This window comes from Phacochoerus africanus, chromosome 1 (assembly GCF_016906955.1).
Source record: "Phacochoerus africanus isolate WHEZ1 chromosome 1, ROS_Pafr_v1, whole genome shotgun sequence".
NCBI classification, from domain to species: Eukaryota; Metazoa; Chordata; class Mammalia; order Artiodactyla; family Suidae; genus Phacochoerus; species Phacochoerus africanus.
The window spans coordinates 204,927,538-204,951,246 of record NC_062544.1 but is presented as its reverse complement, the minus strand read 5'-3'; the positions used below and the strand labels follow the sequence as shown (position 1 = coordinate 204,951,246).

At 40.8% G+C, this 23,709-nt stretch overlaps 2 protein-coding genes and 5 non-coding genes across 9 annotated transcripts; 1 reads left to right on the top strand and 6 right to left on the bottom strand.

The window, feature by feature from the left end:
• The first annotated feature begins 1,009 nt into the window (after positions 1-1,009).
• RFC4 (replication factor C subunit 4) lies at positions 1,010-16,144 on the top strand. The gene is made up of 11 exons (XM_047788560.1): positions 1,010-1,308; positions 2,546-2,688; positions 4,332-4,410; positions 9,059-9,138; positions 11,186-11,305; positions 13,007-13,150; positions 13,336-13,456; positions 14,355-14,480; positions 15,638-15,718; positions 15,788-15,904; positions 15,985-16,144. Exons 2-11 carry the CDS (start codon positions 2,558-2,560, stop codon positions 16,078-16,080), a joined length of 1,095 nt encoding a protein of 364 aa, XP_047644516.1. The 5' UTR covers positions 1,010-1,308; positions 2,546-2,557; the 3' UTR covers positions 16,081-16,144.
• Positions 16,140-22,417, bottom strand: EIF4A2 (eukaryotic translation initiation factor 4A2). 3 transcript variants are annotated; one of them, XR_007136017.1, is made up of 12 exons: positions 22,318-22,417; positions 21,453-21,498; positions 21,227-21,359; positions 20,806-20,945; positions 19,882-20,050; positions 19,654-19,763; positions 19,261-19,404; positions 18,814-18,951; positions 18,487-18,576; positions 18,185-18,264; positions 17,645-17,755; positions 16,795-16,931 (listed from the first exon to the last, which is right to left on the bottom strand). XR_007136017.1 is itself a non-coding variant. In XM_047788544.1 (11 exons), the coding sequence occupies exons 1-11, from the start codon at positions 22,344-22,346 to the stop codon at positions 16,787-16,789; spliced, it is 1,224 nt and encodes a 407-aa protein (XP_047644500.1). In that variant the 5' UTR covers positions 22,347-22,417; the 3' UTR covers positions 16,140-16,786. The 3 variants fall into 3 exon arrangements, 1 of the variants encoding a protein (XP_047644500.1); XR_007136018.1 differs by having other exon boundaries at positions 16,798-16,931; positions 17,649-17,755; XM_047788544.1 differs by lacking the exon at positions 17,645-17,755 and having other exon boundaries at positions 16,140-16,931.
• On the bottom strand, positions 18,319-18,460 carry LOC125114410 (small nucleolar RNA SNORA4). The gene has a single exon (XR_007131787.1). It is a non-coding gene; the product is annotated as a small nucleolar RNA SNORA4 (small nucleolar RNA).
• LOC125114318 (small nucleolar RNA SNORA63) lies at positions 18,634-18,764 on the bottom strand. Its single transcript, XR_007131758.1, has one exon. It is a non-coding gene; the product is annotated as a small nucleolar RNA SNORA63 (small nucleolar RNA).
• On the bottom strand, positions 19,041-19,218 carry LOC125114548 (small nucleolar RNA SNORA81). Its single transcript, XR_007131844.1, has one exon. It is a non-coding gene; the product is annotated as a small nucleolar RNA SNORA81 (small nucleolar RNA).
• Positions 19,474-19,600, bottom strand: LOC125114334 (small nucleolar RNA SNORA63). Its single transcript, XR_007131761.1, has one exon. It is a non-coding gene; the product is annotated as a small nucleolar RNA SNORA63 (small nucleolar RNA).
• On the bottom strand, positions 21,045-21,113 carry LOC125114566 (small nucleolar RNA SNORD2). Its single transcript, XR_007131851.1, has one exon. It is a non-coding gene; the product is annotated as a small nucleolar RNA SNORD2 (small nucleolar RNA).
• Positions 22,418-23,709: the final 1,292 nt, after the last annotated feature.

The window sequence follows — 23,709 nt, the reverse complement described above, 5'->3', positions numbered from 1 at the left end:
CCTCTGGAATGCATGTGCCTTATCTACTCTTCCAGTGTATTTGACACTTCTTATTTTATCATTTAATATAGTAAACACCGTGATCTTCTGCAGAATGTCCAGATGGCCCAGGTCCTTGAGACTATGTTATGGCTGAGGGTAGATTCAACATAGCTTGAGGGCAACACTGTGAGTGTATTGTGTGTCCTGTCCTATGGGAATGTGAACTGTTTCTGTCCTCCAATAAGGACGGAAAGAATACATTATCAGATTGATAGCCATATACTATATATCTAAAGCCCTTTTAGGGAGGTCCCATCCTGGCTCAGCGGGAACGAATCTGGCTAGGATCCATGAGGACGCAGGTTTGATCCCTGGCCTGGCTCAGTGGGTTAGGGATCCGGCATTGCCCTGAACTGTGGTGTAGATTGAAGACGCGGCTCGGTTCTGACATTGCTGTGGCTGTGGCATAGGCCAGCGACTACAGCTCCAATTCAGCCCCTAGCCTGGGAACCTCCATATGCCGTGAGTGCGGCCCTAAAAAGACAAAATATATATATATAAAGCCATTTTAATCTGATCTAGTAAAGACACTGTATCTGGTTCAGTTGTAATTGGGAGGCTACTGCTTGGTTGAGTTTAGAGTAACCCACTGCTATCCTCCATTGTATATCTAGTTTCTATAGGGGCCACAGCGATGAACAGAAAAGGCATGTGATAAAGACCACTATCCCTGCCTACTTCAGTGTTTAAGGGGAGGTGGCACTAGTATTTGCCAGACCACTTCATAGGGCATTGTTTGTGGTTTACCATCCTGGCTGGGGAGGGGAAGGTGGTTTCACAGGCTTCTACTCGGCTTTCTCTACGATAAAAACCCAGTCCGAGGGCTGCGCGGGGACAGGATGAAGCACCGTCATTCCCGCACAGCCTGTGCAACCTTGAAAGCCTGCCTCTGACCTGCTTAACTACCAGGAACGGGAGGAAACGGCTCCCTTAAAGCTGGGCGCGCGCGGCGGGCCGGAAGTGACGCGTGACGCGTGACGCGCGGCGTGTTCCCGCCCTTCCCTTGGCTGGCTGTTCCGTGGCGGGAACTCGGGCGGCTTGCTGACGCCGGCGATTCTAACTGCCCTGGGTCTGGTGGCCCTCGGCTTCCTGGGCCTGACGTACTCGGCTTGGGGAACGCAGCTAAGACTCCGTGATCGCCTAGGCCCTCTCTCTGTCCGGGAAACCCCAGGAACGAGCCGGCGGCGTCCACGCTCCGAAGACGAGAGGCTGAAAGGCCCAGGCAGTGCCTGGGAGGGAACACGCGAGGGGAGCCGGGGAGAACAGGTGACCAGCCGAAGGAATTGCGAGGGTTGCCTTCGCCTTCCTCTACTTCGCCCTCGGCGCCCCTGTGCTGTTATTCCACCGCCCAACGAAAGCGCTCACAGGGGCTGGACCAGCGCTCCAGCCTCTCCACTTTCTACCCTTTGCGCCCTGTTTGGTGTAACGGTGGCTCAATCCAGCATCACTCAGAGCCCTGCTTTGGGCGTTATTATTGTTCGGCAGCCTGTGGCGGGGATGGAGTAATTCAAGAATGTTAGAAACCTTAGTTGTTTACAGACATTACCAGTTTGTTTATTGATGATATACCTGTGTGTCAAGCACAGAACTGGGTGTGCACAATTCTTTGAATTGACTCAGTTACCTTGTGGAATGAGCCTTAATTTCTTTTTACAGAAGGGGAAACTGAGTCTCATAAATGGTAATTCAGTCACCAGTCTTACGGAGCACCTACTATTTACCAGTCACTGCTCTAGGCGCTGAGGGTACAGCGGTGGGAAAAAAAAGGAATTGCCGCTAATGCTGGGTATTTTCAGATGAACTGTCCTAAAAACAGCCTTGTGTTGCCGGGAGGAATGTTTACCTGAATGTTAATACTGCTTATCTTCTGGGTGAGATTTTGTGTGAGTTTTTAAAACTCCCCACGCTTTTCTGCACTGTTTAGATTTCTCCAAATGAGCCTGTTACCAGAAAAACAGCTGTTGCCACTTTAACATCAGCATGTCCTCCCCCACCCCCCAAAAAGCTTCTAAAGGCAGTTACATGGGCTCTGCCAGTAAAATAGGTCCTTCAGTAAGAGCTCTAGACCCCAAAGAAATGGGGTTTCCAATTTGGGGTCCCAATGCTCCTCCTAATTGCTGAGTCCACTCCAGAGCCTGAGCTAGAGCTAGGCACATGACTGAATTGGAAGGGTCTGGAGAAACCCATGTGCAGTTTGTCCGTTGAAGCCATTATATTTATCAAGAAGTTTGGAACTCTTAATTTTTTTTGTCATAAGATTTAATCTTTGTTCTATAGCTTGCTCACTATAAATAAATTTTAAGTTCCTTCAGCACTTTGGCCTCCATTATGTCCCTCTAGCCCTCAGTACAGTGCATTCAGAGGATGCTAGGTCATGGGGTGATGTCCTTTATTTAGCAAGTATTTATTGAATATCTTTGTACAAAGTTAAGTGTGCTTTCAGGTTGTACTTCTTCATAATGGTTTCAAGATAACTTTCCTGTTCTGTCTCGCACCTGGTCAGGGTGAAGTAACCATGCAGGCGTTTCTAAAAGGCACATCTATCAGCACTAAACCACCATTGACCAAGGATCGAGGAGTAGCTGCCACTGCCAGAAGTAGTGGAGAGAACAAGAAAGCCAAACCTGTCCCATGGGTGGAAAAATAGTAAGAACATTTGTGTTTTTATTAAAATAGTTCATAAATTACTTCTCTAACCATTTTTCTTTTTTTCTTTTTTCTCTTTTTAGGGGCACACCTGAAGCATATGGAGGTTCCCAGACTAGGGGTCAATTTGGAGCTCCAGCCACCGGCCTACACCACAGCCACAGCAATGCCAAATCCGAGCTGTGTCTGTGACCTACACCACAGCTCACGGCAACACCGGATCCTTAACCCACTGAGCAAGGCCAGGGATCGAACCCATATCCTCATGGATGTTAACCTGCTGAGCTACAACGAGAACTCCTAAATGATATTTTAACAAGTGGTTGAAACCTCTGGTGTATCCTCTTTATTATCAAAGGATTGTAGGATTACTTATAAGCCAAATAATGCCTTCATAAGTGTTACTTGGCACCAACACTACTTTTAAAAATGGGAAATTTCACATAAAAATCTAGAATCTTAAATAAATTATACAAGAGGAAAGATCTAGACTTTCAGCCTCTCAGGAGATGCAGCACTATATGCAGGTTCTCACCTGACAGCACTTAGATGAACATGAGTACTGCTTCTCATTTTGGTAAGGTCATATATTCCTTACTTCATAGTCCCTTCTAGTGCCTCTTGCCTTACATTCTGCTCTTCACTCTTGTCTTCTGCCTGGCCCCTGCAGGTATTTGAATATGAAACCTAGTGTATAATATACAGTAGATAACATAATCTGAAGTAAAATTCCTGCCTGGCATTGGCCTGATTAATTAGAAAAGTATAAATCAAAGAATAGCTTTTGAGGAGTTCCCGTCATTGCGCAGCGGAAACGAATCCGACTAGGAACCCTGAGGTTTCAGGTTTGATTCCTGGCCTCGCTCAATGGGTTAAGGATCTAGCGTTGCCATGAGCTGTGGTATAGGTCGCAGACGTGGCTCAGATCCCATGTGGCTGTGGTAGGCCAGCAGCTACAGCTCTGATTAGACCCCTAGCCTGGGAACCTCCATGTGCTGTGGGTGTGGCCCTTAAAAAAGAAAAAAAAGATCAGCTTTTGATTAGTGAACTAAGCACAGAGCCTAATCTAAGGGTTGGGAGTGTTATTTAGTATAGCATTAGTTAATGGTGTAAGACAAATGTTGTTATACTTTGTATTGCTTAAACTTGCTATTTTGTCAGCCCTCAATGAAGTGAATAGGTATGCAGTTAGGTGACAGAAGAAATTGGTACCAACAAGTTAACAACATAGTAACATATATGTAACTGTATTGAACAAAATTGTTACCTATCCTGAGGTTTCTAAATAGTTCTCCCTTTTCAGCTTAGATGCATATTGTCAAAATGTAGTATTTCCAGGCAAGTGTTAACTTTACCTCTTTAACCAATTGGCATTTGTGATATTATAAAATTAAATCATTTTGCATAAATTTTGTAGGCATAGCAGATACAAACATTATATCTAGAAAAGTGGAAAATTACTTCATTCCTTCAGCATGTAATTGCCTAAAGTAAATACAATTGGGTTTCCAGCTGGCTTCCAATTACAAACGTTACCGATATGAGAGCATTATCGTTGGTATTTTAGCAAAAGGAGAGACTTCTGTGGTTACTATGATATACTAAATAATTTCTCTCTCTCTTTTTTTTCTTTTTTTTTCCAGTCGCCCAAAATGTGTAGATGAAGTTGCTTTCCAGGAAGAAGTGGTTGCAGTGCTGAAAAAGTCTTTAGAAGGAGCTGATGTGAGTAGCAGATGGTCTGTTGTCATTGGGAGATTTAAAACCTAATTTACTTACCCTCTTCCTTCCTTTATAGCCTCCCACCCTGTTTAAATATTATTCCCTGTATGCAGTAGACCCTTGATAACTATTTGTGCAATGGATGATCAGTTCAACAAATATTTGTTGAGCATCTCTTCTAGCCTATGGCATTGTTATATAGTACTCAAGTGGAGATCGAGCAAGGCAGGGGTCCCTTTTTACATGAGCTCTTATTTTGTTGGGGAGAGACAAAGAATAAACATGTAAGTAAAAGTAAATAACAGAATTATAGATAATGATAGATACTCTGCAGAAGAGCCAAAGATTCTTTGGAAATATAATTGCTCACCTAATTTTAGGATTTGGTTTGAACTACAATACAAAAAAAAAAAAACTGAGCATTTATCTACGTATAGCATCATGTCTCCTGCTATAAGGAGACATGCTATAAATGTCCTTGAGTGACTCGAATTTTAGATTAATTTCTAGTCAAGGTAAACCCATATGAATCATTAGCAGTTTAAAATTGTATATGATAAAGTGTTTAAGAGCTTAGTGAAGGAAGGAAAGCAGTTGCAGATGAAAGTGAGATGTGTTTTTGCTTTATTCTCAAGATTTTCTTCCATCCTATCAACCTGGCTACAATGCCAAATCCTTTAACCCACTGTGCTGGGCTGGGAATTGAACCTGCACCTCTGCAGGGACCCCAGCCACTGCAGTCAGATTCTTAACCAACTGCACCACCGCAGGAACTCCTGAGAGAGTCTTTGGTTTTTGCTGCCGTTATTCTCTTCCTGAAATTATACTGCAACAGTGTATATTTTTAAAGAAGTTGTGCTTATAAAACTATTAAGGAGTTCCCATCAGGGCTCACTGGAAATGAATCTGACTAGCATCGATGAGGACGCAGGTTCGATCCTGGGCCCCACTCAGTGAGTTAAGGATCCAGCGTTGCCACGAGCTGTGGTTTAGGTTGCAGATGCAGCTCAGATCTGATGTTGCTGTGGCTGTGGCATCGGTTAGCGGCTACAGCTCCAGTTTGATTCCTAGCCTGGGAATCTCCATATGCCGCAGGTGTGGCCCTAAAAAGGTGAGGGGGAAAAAAAACTATTGAAAAATCTAATTCTTCACCAGTATGTCTTGATTTGATCCAAATACCTTCAGCTTTTAATTTCAATAGCATACAATATACAATATACAATAGCATACAAGTTAAATTGCAAAATATTTACACAGATTGCAGGACCTATTTTAATTGCTAGGATTCTCAATTCTTTAGGCAGATATAGTGAGATTATGATCCAGTTCTTGACTTTATACCATCTAATTTATGAAGCTGAATTAAGAACTTTCTTCTTTAACTACTTAATTTTTTTTTCAAACTTATTTTTTTTTGAAACTCGAAGTAATATTTTCAACTCTAAAGACTAAAGGAAAATAATTCATTCCTTCATTTACTTTTTTTTTTTTTCTTTTTAGGGCCGAACCCTGGGCATACGGAGGTTCCCAGGTTAGGGGTCCAATCGGAGCTACAGCTGCTGGCTTATACCACAGCCACAGCAACACCATGTGCAAGCTGCATCTTCGACTTACACCACAGCTCATGGCAATGCTGGATCCTTAACCCACTGAGTGAGGCCAGGGATTGAACCGGCAACCTCATGGTTCCTACTCAGATTTGTTTCCGCTGCGCCACGACAGGAACTCCCCCTTTACTTTTAAAAAAAAAAAAAATATTTATTTATTTTTGCCACACCTGGAGCATATGGAAGGTCCCAGGTCAGGGACTGAATCTGAGTTGTAGCTGTGACCTGTGCCACAATTGTGGCAACTCCAGTTCCTTTAACCCACTCTGCTGGACCATGGATCAAACCCATGCTTCCACAGTAACCCGAGCTGCTGCAGTTAGATTCTTAATCCACTTTGTCACAGTGGGAACTCCTCTTTCATTTACTTTAAGGGTTTTAAAGTAGAATTATAATAGGCTTTTTCAGAAATCAATTTTAGAATTGAGTTCTTGAGTGCACTGTGTTTATATATACACACATACATATCAGACTATCACATAATACACAGTTTAATCATTTTACCATGTTTTAAAGAAATTATTGTATGTAATATTTGACTGGATAAATCATACAGAGGCATGCATGGATCAAAAAACACAGTTACAGGAGTTCCCATTGTGGCTCAGTAGAAATGAACCCAACTATTATCCGTGAGGATGTGGGTACAATCTCTGGCCTTGCTCAGTGGGTAAGGATCCCACGTTGCTGTGAACTGTGGCGTAGATTGCAGACGAGGCTTGGATCTGGTGTTGCTGTGGCTGAGGTGTAAGCCAGCAGCTACAGCTCCAATTGGACCCCTGGCCTGGGATCTTGTGTGTGTTGCACCTGTGGCCCTAAAAAGCAAAAAAAAATTTTTTAAGTTACAACCTTAAAAATGAAGAAGCTTAGGAGGTTTTGTTTTTGTTTTTAAATAGCAAATCTCATAGTTTGTATCTTAACCTGTATGTTACCAATGCAACAGTAATAGTCTTTTAACTAATATATTTATATATTAATTTATTTTTTTTGGCACACCAAGTACTGCAGATGCTGAGAATATAGATGTGAATAGAACACATAAGGCCTTGACCTTCTTAACCTCATATAATGAGGAAGACAGATATTTTACAATTAAATCCAACTGTTAAATAAAAAATAATTACAAATTATGTCAACTGCAGCAAAGATTGATAAGAGAATAACAGAATAGACTCTCTTTAGATTGGATGGTCAGGGAAAGCTTCCAACTTGCTTTTTTTTTTTGGCCGCACCCGTGGCATATGGAGGTTCCCAGGCTAGGGGTCCAATCGGACCCGTAGCCACCAGCCTACACCACAGCCACAGCCACACCACATCTGAGCCATGTCTGCAAACTATACCACAGCTCTCAGCAACACCAGATCCTTAACCCACTGAGCGAGGCCAGGGATCGAACCCACAACCTCATGGTTCCTAGTCAGATTCGTTTCTGCTGAGCCACAGCAGGAACTCCCCGAAAGCTTCCAACTTGTAATGCAGTTGGAGTTGACAGACAGAAAGATGGAGTCAGACCCCAGCTTCTGGGGGAGAGCATATGTACAGGCCAGAAAGTGCTCAGCTGTTGGAGGCCATTAACGTTGGAATCCAGAAGGTGAGTGAGGTGGTGAGCAGATTGTGGACATCCTTGTAGCTTATGATAAGCAGGTTGAGTTTTTATTGTTGTTTTTGTTTTTCCAAGTGAAGTATGAGCCAGTGAATAATTTTTAAGTAGCAAGGAGAGTGGCTTCTGATTTGGATGAAGAATGAATGGATGGAAAGGAGGAGGATTAGGCAAGGGTGGAAGCAAGGAAACTGCCCTACTTAGTTTCCTGTGTACAGTGATTTCTGCACCTAAAAAGACGTACCAAAGAATGTGGTTTTATAACAGTGCTCATCAAAATTTAGTACAGTTAGGGAGTTCCTGTTGTGGCACAGTGGGAACAAATCCAACTAGGAACCATGAGGTTGCAGGTTTGATCCCTAGCCTCGCTCAGTGGGTCAAGGATCTGCAGTTGCTGTGGCTGTGGTATAGGCTGGCAGCTGTAGTTCCGATTTGACCCCTAGCCTGGGAACCTCCATATGCCGCAGGTGCGGCCGTAAAAAAAAATAATAAAATTAGTATAGTTGTTAATCTGTACCACAGATCTATTGCCTATTTGGTAGGAACCACGCCATTTAGACTTAAGGTATAAAAGAAGCGAACTAGTTATTTAATCTCATCCTTTCTTCCAGTGATGAAATCTCCCTGATACATGCAAGCATCCCTGTAAGGTACATAATCCTGATGTGGAGCACTGCCTTGGACATAATAAACGTTCAGTGTTTATGTGGTGTATGGAAGTTCCCAGCCTAGGGATTGAATGAGAGCTGCAGCTGCCAGCCTACACCACCACCACAGCAAGACTGGATGCAAGCTGCATCTGCAACCTACGCTGCAGCTTGAGCTGGGCCACTGCAGTGACAACACCAGATCCTTAACCCCCTGAGCCACACAGGAACTCAGGTCTATGCCTCCTTCGAAGCAACTGACATTTTTAGAAAATATAAAATCTTGCCTACTCCTGAGCTAAGATATGTGATAGGAAACTGACAGAAGCCTGGGATTCCCTTCAGAAATAAGAAATTTCTAATTATAGTATTGAAAACCCCACCTAAATATTAGGTTTAGAACAATCAGATACTGATTCAGCTTAAGATATTAGGCATTTTGGGGAAAAAATGATAGTATTTGTGAAAAAGCAGGATTTAGTACTGTTATTATGATGACACCACTTATATTAAATCAGGGAGTTCCCATCATGGCCCAGTGGAAATGAATCTGACTAAGAACCATGAGGTTGCGGGTTTGATCCCAGGCCTCGCTCAGTAGGTTAAGGATCCGGCGTTGCCATGAGCTGTGGTTTATGTTGCAGACGCGGCTCGCATCTGGTGTGGCTGTGGCTGTGGAGTAGTATATATATGCCCTATTAGGGAAGTCATTGCACTCTATCATAGACATTTTCAGTCATTTTCACCTATTTGTGCCAGAATATAATTAAAAAATAAATAAAATTTAACTTCTACAGCTCCCTAATCTCTTGTTTTATGGGCCTCCTGGAACTGGAAAAACATCCACTATTTTGGCAGCAGCTAGGGAACTCTTTGGGTAAGTTGAAATCCCAGTCTCTCTTTTTTAAAGTTTTACACTAAAGAATCTGTGGTAATGCTTTTCTTTCTCTAAAACTTTGTATTTGTTTTTTCTGTGAGGTTTTTGGGTTTATTTTTGTTTCTGAACTTTTTTTTTTAATCTAGTGGGCCCATTTCCAGTTCTTCCTCTCCAATAAATGAGCTACGTATATCTTTTGTAACCTTTATTCTGAACCTTGTCCAAATGTTTGTAACACAAGGAGCCTTGTGATTTTTTTTGATCAGATTAACTCTTTCATTATGATCTTGGAACCCAGGGGACCCTATCTCCAGTTATGCTGATAGTTAGATCACTCTTAATGATCACGCTCACATCTGTGTCCTAGAATTCCATGTGTTTGATGCTGCTGATATGCACCATCCTTTGTTGAGTTCCTTTTGTTCTGTACTTCCCAGGGGCTGGGTTAGCTCCTTGCCCTCCGGTATCCTGCATGTAGGCAGAGTGTGGGGTAGTTGATGCAGTATGATTCCAGGTACAGCAGAAAATCTCTGTGAGCCACTTCTTAAGAGTCCTTTTCCTAGACCGTCTCAGCTTAGCCAACTATTGTAGTAGAGGAGCTGTTTACCTAAGGTTGAAAGATATATATGTCTGATATCTGTGCAACATGCACCAGCATGACAAAGGCTATCTTTGATTTATCCAGCATTTTCATATCAGGCATATGGCCTACAGTTACAAAGAAATCCTACACATGAAAATAATTAGATGCCTCTGAAACCACCAAATATGTAAAGATAATTAGTTCTGTTGAAACATGAAGGAAGATAAAAAGAGGAAGCTGCTCTGAACTTAATATTTCATTTGATAGCAACTTTCTTTTTCCCAAGGAGATTTTAAAAAGAGCTTTTTGATTGTTCCTCAATTTAGATTCAGTCTGAACCATCTGAACCATCCTTAGCAATGTAGTGATAATGAAACTGTTAAGTATAGTTTATTATTAGTTGTTCTAAAGTAGGATAATCCAAATTATATAACTTGTAAAATAGTCTTTTAAAATAATGTTTGTCTTTATAAAACTAAAAGAACTTAACTATAAATTCCACAATTAATGATATATATGGTTTTAAAATAGAAAATACATGGACAGAGCTTTCTAAATGTGTATGCCCATAGAAAAATGCATATGATATCATGCTATTTAGGAAAACTAGACTAATTCCCAACTTACTTTTTTCCTATTTAAAATATACATATGTTTTATATATAAATAAATAACTAGCTGAAACTATTCAAAACAGTGGTTTAGCAGAGTGGGCCAGGTATTTTTATTTTCTTTTGAGTTCTCAGATTGTCCTACAGAAAGCTACTTTTAATAATTTTTAAAAAAAAAACTCACTTTAAAAACTGTTCACGTTTTGGAGTTCCCATCGTGGCGCAGTGGTTAAAGAATCCGACTAGGAACCATGAGGTTGCAGTTTCGATCCCTGGCCTTGCTCAGTGGGTTAAGGATCTGGTGTTGTCGTGAGCTGTGGTGTCGGTCACAGACACGGCTTGGATCCCGAGTTGCTGTGGCTCTGGCGTAGGCTGGCAGCTGCAGCTCCGATTAGACCCCTAGCCTGGGAACCTCCATATGCCACGGGTGCGGCCCACAAAAGACAGAAAATAATAATAATTTAAAAATAATAAAAAAAAAAAAATAGATGTTAAGTAAACTAAATGATGGTACATTCATATGTTGGAAAGTCATATAGCTATTAAAATGGTATTTACAGTGTTTATCATGACATGGCAAGATGTTTATGATATAATCCAAAGTGGAAAATTGATTTAAGATTTAATACATTATGTGATATCATCTACCTTTTTTTTTTTTTTAATGCATGGGAAAAAGCCAGAATGTTAACTGTATGCCTTTGCAAAAGAGATAATACAGGATTAATTGTGTGCCTTCTATCCATATTGTTTACTGGGTGTATTTTAAACTACTGAAATCTATGCAAATATTAAAATATGGCTTAAGCCTGTGTTATATGCTGTATGATGTTTCCTGTTCATCTTGACATAGGCCTGAACTTTTTCGATTAAGAGTTCTTGAGTTAAATGCATCTGATGAACGTGGAATACAAGTTGTTAGAGAGAAAGTAAAGAATTTTGCCCAATTAACTGTGTCAGGAAGCCGTTCAGAGTAAGTAAGCTTATCTTTTTTATACCAAGTCATTGTATTTGTTAAAAATAATGTTTTTGCCAAATTTTTGAGTTATTCAAACCTAGAAATGACCTTTCCATTATAATAATGAATTTTAAGTTGTTTAGCTGTCAGGGGTTTTTAATTGATATTTGTCTAAGGAGTATTTATTCACCTCTGCAGTTCTCTGCTCTACCAACTGAGCTATTGAAGAGTGCTAAGGAGTACTTATTAATCAATGTGATGGCTTTGCTGATACACTCATAATAAAAATCCTGATTTTTGCTATTGGGTTATTTTTAAAAGTCCTGTCATGTATCTTAAGTTTCTATTTATGTTCATAATTAGGGTAACAATATAAGTCCTTGTCCAAACGAGGACACTTTTAGAGCAAAAGAGGAAGTGTTATTAATAATTAAAATTGGATATACCTGGAGTTCATTCAATAGGGGTCTTTAGTCAACTACTTAGATTCCTTTCCTTGGGTGGCAAAGTTCCAAGGTTAAATTTTTGTACCTGGTATATATTTAAATTTATATCAGAGCACACTTAGGAATTTGTAAAAACTGAATGACTCAATTTTTCATCTCTATCTAGGATTGACAGATATATAAATTATACAGATGATAAGGGCCTTAGATCAGGAGTAAAAAACTCTTACAACTCAATAATAAAAAGACAATTCAAGGAGTTCTCTTGTGACACAGTAGGTTAAGGGTTCAGCATTGTCACTGCAGCAGCTCAGGTCACTACTGTGGTGCAGGTTTAGTCCCTGGCCCAGAAACTCCCACATGCCACAGGCATGGCCAAAAAAAAAAAAAAAAGACAACTTAGTTTAGAAATGGGGAAAGGATCTGAATAAACAGTAATTACTCCCAGGAAGATATACAAATGGCCAATAAGCACATCAAAAACAGGTTCATTGACATCGTGAGCCATTAGAGAAATGCAAATCAAAACCATGGTGAGATCCCACTTTACACCTAATAGGACAGCTATAATAAAAAAAGATAGAAAATAAGTATTAGCAAGTATGTGGAGAAATTGGAACCCTTATACATTGCTGGTTGGAATGTAAAATGGTACACCCACATTGAAAAGTTTGTCATTTCCTCTAAAAGTTAAACATAGAATTACCATATGACCCAACAATTTCAGTCCTAGAATATTTACTGACAAGAAATGAAAACATACACATGTATACAAATGTTCATAGCAGCATTACTCATAAGTCAAAACATGGAACCCACTATCCAACTAAAGAATGGACAGATGGACGTTCCCTTGTGGCCCTGTGGTGCAGGTTGCAACTTGTGGCCCAGGTCCAGTCCCTGTCCAGGGAATTTCCACATGCTGTGGGCACAGCCAAAAAAATAATGAATGAAAAGTAGTATATCCATTTGCCATATTATTTGGTAATAAAAAGAAATGAAGTAATGATATATACTAAAAAGTATATGAATTTGAAAATATTAAGGGAAAGAAGCCCATCACAAAAGACAATGTGTTGTCTGTCAACACATGATTCCGTGTATATGCAGTGTCCAGAATAGACAAATCTGTGGAAACAGAAAGTGGAGATTCCTGATTGCCTGTGGCTGAGAGTTTGGAGAGAAATCATTTAAAATGGGTGATGAGACGATTCTAAAATCAGATTGTGATAATGATGTGTTATAACTCCTGTGTGTTTCTCTGAATCAGTGGGAAGCCATGCCCTCCTTTTAAGATTGTGATTCTGGATGAAGCCGATTCTATGACCTCAGCTGCTCAGGCAGCTTTAAGACGTACCATGGAGAAGGAGTCTAAAACCACTCGATTCTGTCTCATCTGTAACTATGTCAGTCGGTATGTATAGATGCTAAGCAACCTTATTTTGATAGCCCCAAATAGGGAGAAAAAATTATTTTTTTAATGTTTTAAGGCTACATTAGTTTTTCCTCCATCAAATCTTGATTTGTTCTTGATAAAAATGAGTTCTTTGAGGGAGTTTCTTCTTTAGACACTGACTTGTTTTTTCCAATATTTTACAGAATAATTGAACCTCTGACCTCTAGATGTTCTAAATTCCGCTTCAAACCTCTGTCAGATAAAATTCAACAGCAGCGATTACTAGACATCGCTGATAAAGAACATGTCAAAATTAGTGATGAGGTAATTATTAATATTATTACAATTTTTGTAAATCATTAATTCCTTTGATGAATGCCTGTGAAGAGGCCCTGCCTGAAAGAGTCAAGTGTTACCTCATTTATGATGCCAGTTCTTCAGGCAAAGTTAAGCTAAATGAGCAATTAGAATGTCTACAAATTACAGTTTCAGCCTTTCTGTTGCTATTAGCTTGTCAATATTTCAGAGACCCAAAGTGTGGGCAGATTTCATACCTAGAATGTAGATGCTGCAACAACAAATCTCTGCATAATGACAAGATATTCCACTTGTTACTACTAATACTCCACTTCAAGAACTGATTTGGTATGATGACATTCTGGTATAGTGATAGAATATATAGGCCCCTTATTATCACGGAGTTTAACCGTAATTTGAATTTTCTTTGCTATAAGTAATCAAGAAAATAGGACCCCCAAAGTGGAACATCTTATCTGTTTATCTCTGCAAATTTTTTTCAAAGGAGAGAGATCTCAGGAGTTCCCTTCGTGGCTCAGTGATTAATAAACCATGAGGATGTGGTTCGATCCCTGGCCTTACTTAGTCGGTTAAGGATCCCGTATTGCCGTGAGCTGTGGTGTAGGTCGCAGACACAGCTCAGATCTGGCATGGCTGTGGCTGTGGCTTAGGTGAGCAGCTACAGCTCCCATTGGACCCCTAGCCTGGGACCTTCCATATGCCGCTGGTGCAGCCCTAAAAAAACCCAAGAGGTCTCTCTCCCTCTATCGGACTGATGCTGTCTCTGAATTCTGCAACAGTAAGACTGACATTCTCTCAGAAATAGAAATAGATGGTTTTTTTTCCCATTTAGCCAGTGCTTTTTACTTTTATTAAAGTCAGCCTTGATTGGCCATAATAGGTTAAAAAACTTCTTTCTCTTCAGGGAATAGCTTATCTTGTTAAAGTGTCAGAAGGAGACTTAAGAAAAGCCATTACATTTCTTCAAAGTGCTACTCGATTAACAGGTGGAAAGGAGGTCACAGAAAAAGTGATCACAGATATTGCTGGGGTAAGTGCACTGGATATTCTGTAATTCTTTTAGTTGGCTTTTTTGTTATAATGCAACACATATATATGGAATACTTATTATGTGTTATCTTAGTCTGTTCAGGCTGCTCTGACAAATGCCATAGGCTGAAATACAGTTCTGGAGACAAGGAATCCAAGATCAAGGTGCCCAAAGATTCAGTATCTGTTAAGAAGACTTCCTAGCTCAGTAGACTCCTAGTTCATGGATGGCCTTCACCTTCCTGATCCTCCTGTGGCAAAAGGGAGCTTTTTTCATAAGGGCATCAATCCCAGTCATGAGGGTTTCCTTCTTACGACCTCATCACCTCCCAAAGGCTCAACCTCTAAATACCATTACAACCTTAAGGATTTCTAACATCAATTTTTTTTTTTTTTTTGGTCTTTTGTCTTTAGAGGGCAGCACCTGCAGCATATGGAGTTTCCCAGCCTAGGGGTCTGATTATGTGGGATCCAAGCTGCATCTGCAACCTACACCACAGCTCAGGGCACTGCTGGATCCTTAACCCACTGAGCTAGGCCAGCAGATGCTAGTTGGGTTTGTTAACTGCTCAGCCATGACGGAAACTCCCCCTAACATCTAAATTTTGAGAGAATACATGTAGTCTATATAGCATCTGCTAAATATTGTGGTAGGAACAGTAATAAAGGAGTAAGCTGGGAGTATCAATGCTTCAGGCAGTGATGTGGCTTAAAACACTTTTTTTTTGTAAATGTAATGTGACCAAAGGTCATATTCAGCTTTTAAAAAAATTAAAAGAATCCTCTTCCATCAGTTGTCTTTGGATACTCCCGTCAGGGTTCACCCCAGAATCACTATTTTATCTCTTCTTGAAGAGAACTATTCACCCACACTGACCATCGTGGGCCCAAACTTGAAAAAAAAGGAATTTGCAAGCAAAATGCACCCGAATCAGTTTTCTGGGAAGCTTTATTTCAGGTTTAGTAGTTATCAAGATCATCTATCTGGAGCCCAGAAGAATAGTACAAGGCTTAAGAAGAGCTAGCTTTACCAGCTTTTTCTCCTCTTGCCCCCCCCCCACCCCCAAGGTAGGAGTGCAGGTTATGTGCTGTTTCAAGTATGAGAAAGTTTTAAGACCCACAGATCTAAAGTCTTCTAACTTTTATCTTTTATTTTAGGTAGTACCGACTGAGACAATTGATGGAGTACTTGCTGCATGTCAGAGTGGCTCTTTTGACAAACTAGAAGCTGTGGTAAAGGTAAATTTACTTGACTAACTCGGGAAGGGGAATAAAAACAATCGTACCAAGGTTTTCCTTCTATTGCAGGACTTAATAGATGAAGGCCATGCAGCAACTCAATTTGTAAATCAGCTTCATGATGTGGTGGTAGAAAATGATAACCTTTCTGATAAGCAGAAGTCTGTTATTACAGAGAAACTTGCTGTGAGTAGGCATTTTCTACATTTCAGCACAAGGATATTCACTGAAAAGGGCTATTTTATTAACCTTTCACTTTCTTTTAGGAAGCAGATAAATGCTTAGCTGATGGTGCTGATGAACATCTACAACTAATAAGCCTCTGTGCTACAGTGATGCAACAGTTAACTCAGAATTGTTAAACCACACCCAGTTATGTATGCTTTTTAACTGATTTGTAATAAAAATGACCAAAGCACCCTTAAAGTGAATATACAATTTATTTAACATTTAAACTTCATTAAGACATGTGCAATATGGCAATTTTACTGGGGGTTTAACCCTATCTAGGATATGATTGCTTGCTGGGGCTTAGCAACAGGGTCCAGTTCACACTTAGCACTAATTAAATACTTTATTGAATAAATACAATACCAAACAATGCATTCAAATGCTTTCTAGAAAAAAAAAAATCAATTTTAAAGGCCTTTCTAATTCAGGCTAATGACAAACACAATAAAGGCAGGTATGCTAGTTTAACATAATTGGCTGATTTTATACAGCACTTATATCTTTTAGTCCACAAGTATATTATTAAATGATAGAGAACATCTAATACAACCATTTCTACAGAACTAGGAAATAAATTTCTAAGAAAGTAAGATTTTACAGACCCCATCTTTTTTATACCCGACCCCAACAGTCTAACTCTAAAGAGGATGAAGCCAATGACTTTCCTCACAAGAGCTCACGACTAAATGTCGCTTTGCTATCAAAATCTGTATTTCTGATCCGTTATGAGCATTGAGACAAGATTCAAATATTCCCAAAGAAAGAAGCACAATGCACGTTGTGATCGCCTATTCAGCAACAGCGAGCACTGCATTCAAAACTATCTCATCCCAGGAATTAAATAAGGTCAGCCACATTCATTGGCATTTCCTCCACTGTAGTATTGTAGAAAGTCTCAATGTCACGAAGAATCCTCTTGTCTTCTTCAGTAACAAAGTTTATAGCCACACCTTTCCTCCCAAATCGACCCCCTCTGCCAATTCTGTGTAAGAAAAAGAAATCAGCAATTAGACTTGTTTCTCTTATGCTGCATGAAATACTGAACATGATGATCCACTTGTTAACCATCAGCTGCTGTTTACTTATCAAGGTTATAGTTCGTGCTTCTAATTGGAGCACTAGCTGCTAATCAATATCTAGAGAAAAAAATCTTCCTTTGCAGTTAGTGCCAAAAGGATTCAAGGCTTGTCTGGCTGCAAAATGAGATTTTATCAGGTGTCTTGAGCATTACTTTTTTAAAGCAGATGACAGTATATTGTGTTTGGGGTAGTGAATTTAAAGCCCATACCAAAGTGGGCCAGCCAAGAGCAGATGTCAGCCTGGGACAGATGTAAAACACCAGGGTAAAACAAAAAAGAGCAGTTATGTAATCCATTTCGACGCAACTTCTGGAACTGTAAACTGTAAATACAAATGCTGCAAGGTTAACTACTGCCTAAAACTTACTTCTTCCAGTGGGAAAACAAGTATTTGGTATGGTAACCCAAACTTATCACTGCTTTTTTTTTTTTTGCTCAGTTTCACACGTTGTAACTCTAATTATTCAAACGTGTTTACCTCCAAAACAGCTTTCTAACCTTCCTGATAAGATACCAGACAATACAAACCACCTAACAGGCTAATATACAAAATTCCTTGGCTGGAGCATCTTAAAATATCAAATAATCATGACAAAAGAAAAACAAATATAAATACCGACTCGCTCTTTATTCAAACAGTGTGCTGTTTCGCTTATGATTCCACGTCCTAAATTACGTCAACGCCGTTTCTGAGCGCCATCTGGTCATCAACTGCTGCTATCGACTCCTGTATTTTTTAAAAAGTCTTTTTTTACATCATATAACAAAGTACAATTCAATTTATTTAGGGATAAAGCCACTATAACTAAACCAGGGACTGCTCAAATTGCTACCAGACAACACCAAGAAAATCCCAACTACAGAGAAATCACCAAGAAAGCACATGGACACACGAGCATCACTAAAAATAAAGCTCAAAAATAAGCTATAACCAACAGAACTAAAACAACCTCATCTGTGTATGAAGTCCACAATTTGGGCAACACTCACAACTGTTTTCCCACTGTGTCTGACCAATCTTCCCAAGTACAATTACACCCTACCAAGTTACTGTCTTAATTCCCTGATTTGAGATTACTTTTCACACAAATCAGCCAGTAGAAAAGCAAAATGAATTTTACCAATACAGTAATAAATCAAGATGCCACCTACTCACCTGTGAATATAGTTTTCACGATTGGTAGGTAGGTCATAGTTTATAACCAATGATACTTGTTGCACATCAATCCCACGAGCCTAAAATACAATGTATAATGTTCAAATTCTAATTAAAAAACTAGACACCTATGTAATGTAGGCCACAAAATAGTAATGAACTATACTAAGTGGTATAGCTCACTGTGGAGCGTGGTCTCTTCTTTACTCTCCCAAATAGCCTAAACTTGGTAAAGGTTATTAAAGAAAACCTTCCCCCAAAACAAACTTTTGGTGGATTAAAGAGAATAGTAAGAGACTCACCAACAAGTCAGTAGTGATCAGAACACGGCTTGACCCTGATCGGAATTCCCTCATGATAACATCTCTTTCCTTCTGGTCCATGTCACCATGCTGCAAATTAATAAGCCTTAAGATCACCAGTCATATTAACATTTAATTTTTATCAATATGTATGAGACCAAGCGTCCCTGGCTGCTACAGAGTATAACAGACAGGTATAGTTAAGAAACAACTTTATTTTGAGCAGGGGGAACGACAACACAGCACTTAACAGCCATATTGTAGTCTAAATCCTGCTTTAACAAAAATATAGACTTCAACCATCATTACTAGGTCAGAACATCTTACCAGAGCAGAAACTGTAAAGTCCCTGGCATGCATTTTCTCAGTAAGCCAGTCCACCTTGCGCCTTGTATTGAGAAAAATCACAGCCTGTGTTATCGTCAGTGTCTCATACAAGTCACAAAGTGTATCCAACTTCCATTCCTACAGTATTTCGAGGAAAAAAAAAAGGTCATTAAAAGAATTGTTTCCAACTTATATTCATTCGAAATTCATTGCTTGACTATCTACAAATATATGGCACCAAACGTTAAGACAAAGGACACTGGACATTAAGAAAGAGGTCCACCCCAGTCTTTACAATCTAGTGCAGTTACTCTTCTTCTTGTGTGTACTCTGCTAGCATTATTACAAAAACCAAGATGTGATCCTAGTTTCTGTAATTTTAGCACAGTGCTTATACAAGAAGGTTAAAAAAACCTGGCTACAGTTTTTTACAATTAGACAAATTACCTCTCTTTCAACATTAATATAAAACTGTTTGATTCCTTCAAGGGTCAATTCTTCCTTTTTCACCAGAATTCGAATTGGATCTCTCATGAACTTTTTGGTCACTTCCAATACATCCGTTGGCATTGTGGCAGAAAGCAACACAACCTTTAAAAGACAATAATTGAACTGTCACACATCCCACAATTGCAACTCTCACAATACTCAAGGGAAAAAATGTTTGAGGCCAAGCGTCTCTGTCTTAGCATGACATTGTGCTAAACGGAGATAGTTATTCATCAGTTACTTTAAGCAGGGGGAACGACAATAGAACACTTCAGTTGTATTGTAACAGTACCTGCATTAACCTAACCTCCCTCCAGCTATTACAGGAAAATGAGGGAAAATAAAGCTCACCTGAATACTTGTATTTAATTTTTGGAAAATCTCATAGATTTGATCCTTAAACCCTCGGCTCAGCATTTCATCTGCTTCATCCAAAACAAACATTTTGATCCATTTTGGAGCTGTTAAAAATAAAGTCATACCATTATCTCTAGACTATCAGGCATGTTATTGATTCCTAAGAGTTAAAAAAAAAAATCTATACTCCAACAAACTATACTAATAGGCAGTAATACTTACAAAGATATCTTCTGTTTAACATATCAAACACTCTCCCTGGTGTACCAACAACAATATGTGGTGCTTCAGCCTGCAGTTTCTGCATTTCATTCCGAACATTTGTCCCACCAATGCAGGCATGACAAGTTGCTCCCATATAGTCTCCAAGTGCCAGAATTACCTTTTGGATCTGAAAGCCGAAAGTGTTAATTATCATCTAGCAGCATTACATGCTGTGACTAAACTTCCAAAGCATATTGACAAGTATGTGGTCTGCAAACAGCTTTAATGCATGCAGAGCACCTAACTACTTTCAAGCTGAAAAAAATGTAGACAGATATAACTGTCAGGATAAACTTCACTGAAATATCTTGTGCCTTGTCAAAACTTGGGATCCTATTGCCCAGATACCAACCAGGTTATTTAGAGTGAAAAACATTTCCTACATTAGTATTGTGCAGGAATGTGTAAATAAGATTTATCATCATTAACAAACTTTTTCCCGTAGAGTACTGCAGCATATAATCTTGACCTTAATAAAAGCTACAAGTGTATTATTAGCAAGGTTTACTTCAAAGCCAATATAGTAGTGAGCTTTGAAAACGCAGCATGCAACAGATGTATCACATACTGAGACAGTCAAATGAATGAACATGTCACTGCAGCTTTCATGTTGCACAACTGGATTCAAACTTAAAAATGAGAAAAGATCTAGTCCAGCCTGAACAGAAATCTTCAGTTTCTCAATCTGTTACACAACCTTGCAAACCATACCTGCACACCCAGTTCCTGTTTAACTTTCAACAATAACTCCCTGCATGCATGGACAGTTTAAAGGAGGGCTCTGTAGGACCAATTTATACTAGGCTTTTAAATTCTCCACAGTTGTGAAACCTGAAACCTATGCAACACGCAAGCAGTTTTTTTGAACTACACTATCAATACCTGTTGAGCCAGTTCTCTGGTGGGGGCCAATACTAGTGCTTGGGTCTCCTTGAACTCAATCTCCAACTGTTGCAGGATGGAAATAGCAAATGTGGCTGTCTTGCCAGTACCTGACTGAGCTTGAGCAATCACATCATACCCTAAAAAAAGTAGGATACATATTTACCGATCCCACAGCAAACCGTCACTTCTAGTCACACCATGTATTCCATTTGGAACATAATTATGCCCAAATAATCAAGTGATCAGCAATGAGTATTCTCTTCATTTCAGGTCAGTCCCGAAAGATGATTGCCATCATTTCACTTTTTGGAATACAAATAGGTGCTAGTCCCCCAGAAGGTATATGTTCCCTTTTACAGTCCAGGTCTATGCAGAAGAGTGAATTCATTCATTTTTAAAAACAGCTGAATTCTTTTACCTTTAATACAAGGAATAATAGCTCTCTGCTGAATAGCTGATGGTTTCTCAAAACCGTAAGCATAGATGCCCCGAAGAAGAGACTCCTTTAAATTCATATCGTCAAAGTTATCAACAATCTCATTCCAGTTGCTCTGAAAGTTTGGGCAAAAAAAAAAAAAAAAAGGAATAAATGGGACGAACACACTTACCTTCCCAGAGTTTCAAATTCCACACACGTTTCTTACCTCGATGACACCATCGGGGTCCATTCCCTCTGGGCCGCCATGTTCTCTGCCAACAAAAACACTGCAGTTAGAGAAAATCCCTTCCTTCCCCAAACCCACTTCAACTGCACATGGGCGAAAAAGCGCTTTCACAACCGGTCTCTTGAGGTCGCCCTCCCCTGCACGAGTCCACTTCCCAAAGCCGCAGAGGAAGCTGATGCCGCAGGGCACACAATGTCCCGCGCGCCTGCTCAAAGGTTAGGACCTGAGGACACCCGGAAAGGCCCCTCTGACGCCGGCCCTCCCCCTCCAAGCCCGAGCGCAGGCGCTCCCCTCGGCGGCGGACCGTCTCGCGAGAGCTCCACGCGCTGAGCTCCGCCCCTAACACTGCGCAAGCCGGGGTGATTGACGCGGGCCGAGGCCTGGAGAGGCCGAGCCAACGGCTCATTGGGACCCCGTGGCCGGCCCGGCCCCATCTGGCCTCCAGCCGCGGGCAGTGAGCGCCGTCCTGCCCCCCACCCCACCACCATCTAGCGCGCCCAAACTGCGCCGCTGGCCGCGAATAAACCTCCGAGCCCCATTAGACTCTATCAACCGCGGGCTGCGCCATGGCTTCCACTAAACGCCGGGCTCCGCAGGGGCAGGGGAGCGGCCGCGATTCAAATGCGCCTTCGGGGAAAGACACGCTTTAACCACCCCGTTTTCCTACCCTCGTCTCGTCTCCCCACAACCCGGGCCCTACACATCATGGAAGCTTCTCGAAGGAAACAGGGGTACCGGGCCCCAAGGCAACGCCTATGAACCAGGGGTTCCCTTCCTGCTCACCGCCTACTACCATCTCCTCTGGCGCCTTAGGACCGTACCACAGAAAACCACCGCGCCATACCTGTTATAATCCGCGGAGCCACCAGACATGATCCGATGAACCACTCAGCGCCCGACTGAAAAGACAGCCGGGCCGTACCACCCGTTTTTTATAGGCTCGCGGCCGGAACCCGTTTTCCGCGGAGGAATTTTACTGTCGCTCTTCGGCCAGTCACAAAATTGTGATCCTGGGATGCTTATCTCAGAAAATATTCGAAGCACATCGTTAAGAAAATTCAAATTTGATTATGTGTCGATATTCCAGGGTTTTTGAAAATCCCAGGACCCTGGGGGAATGTTGGGACTCTTTGACCCGCGGCGGAAGAATATTGCAGCAAGCAGTAGCTAGGTTCGCGTTCCCTGCCCGCCCTGCTCCTACGGGGTTTCCGCGTCCCCCGAGCAGAAGCGGCCGGGGCGCCGGGCAGGACCGGGAGGCGGAAGCTCGGGGCCCCTTGGAAGCTGGGTGGCCCTGGTTTCTCCGCCGGCGAGCCAGGCAACCTCGCTGTGCTCGCCGTACTCGGTGCGGAAGGTGTAGGCACGGCCATACTTCGCACTGGAGGGCAATCGGGCTGAAATCGCCTGTTCGCGCCGCTACTTAACGCGAAGGTAAAGAGCCGCCTGGCCTTTGACACGAGCGTTTAACATCCCTACAGACCTTGACAGTGTGAAACTCGCGCTGCGGAAAATGTCGGCCGCCCAGCGTGTCCCAGGAGATCCGCTTTACCGTACATCGTGCAGGGCGAGAAGAAATGTGTAGGGTCCTCTGCAAATTGTCTCTGGAGTAGCCAACTCCTTTCTTATGTTGCCTCTTCTCTCACTGCCTTTTAAAAATAATGGTTATAAATTTTAACAGGTGTGGAGCAATGCCTGATAAAATCATTGTAAACTTTGGCAAATAGAAGGGTAATTTTTCCTGTAATTCAGGAATTTAAGTGGATGCTTCTGGCAGGTACAGCTCCGTGCCTCTTTGGGACTACATAAGTTTTGCTTCCGGTCATTTTTTTTTTCCAAAAGGCTTTTTGAATTTTAATTGCTTATATATAATGAATGTTGATTTATTGATATTGAGAGCATTGTAACCCTTAAAGCTCCAGAGGCTTTCAACTATAGCCCTAACCCATACTCATTAGTAAAAACAAAACAAAAATTAATATATGTAGTCATTTAACTTTAAAATACAATCCTACCCATACTGCAAAATATCACAATTACTCAAGAAAACCTTTTACCATTAATTCAGAAGGCCAACATAAAGTCTGATAACAGGAAAAATGACTTAATTTTCTATATTTGTGTACTATATTCAGTATGATGCTTGCTTCTAAATGCCACATTTTTTCCAAAAAAAAAAATCATTTACTTGAAAATTGTTATGCCAGAAACTGACAAGAACTAATTCCCAGATGACAGTGTC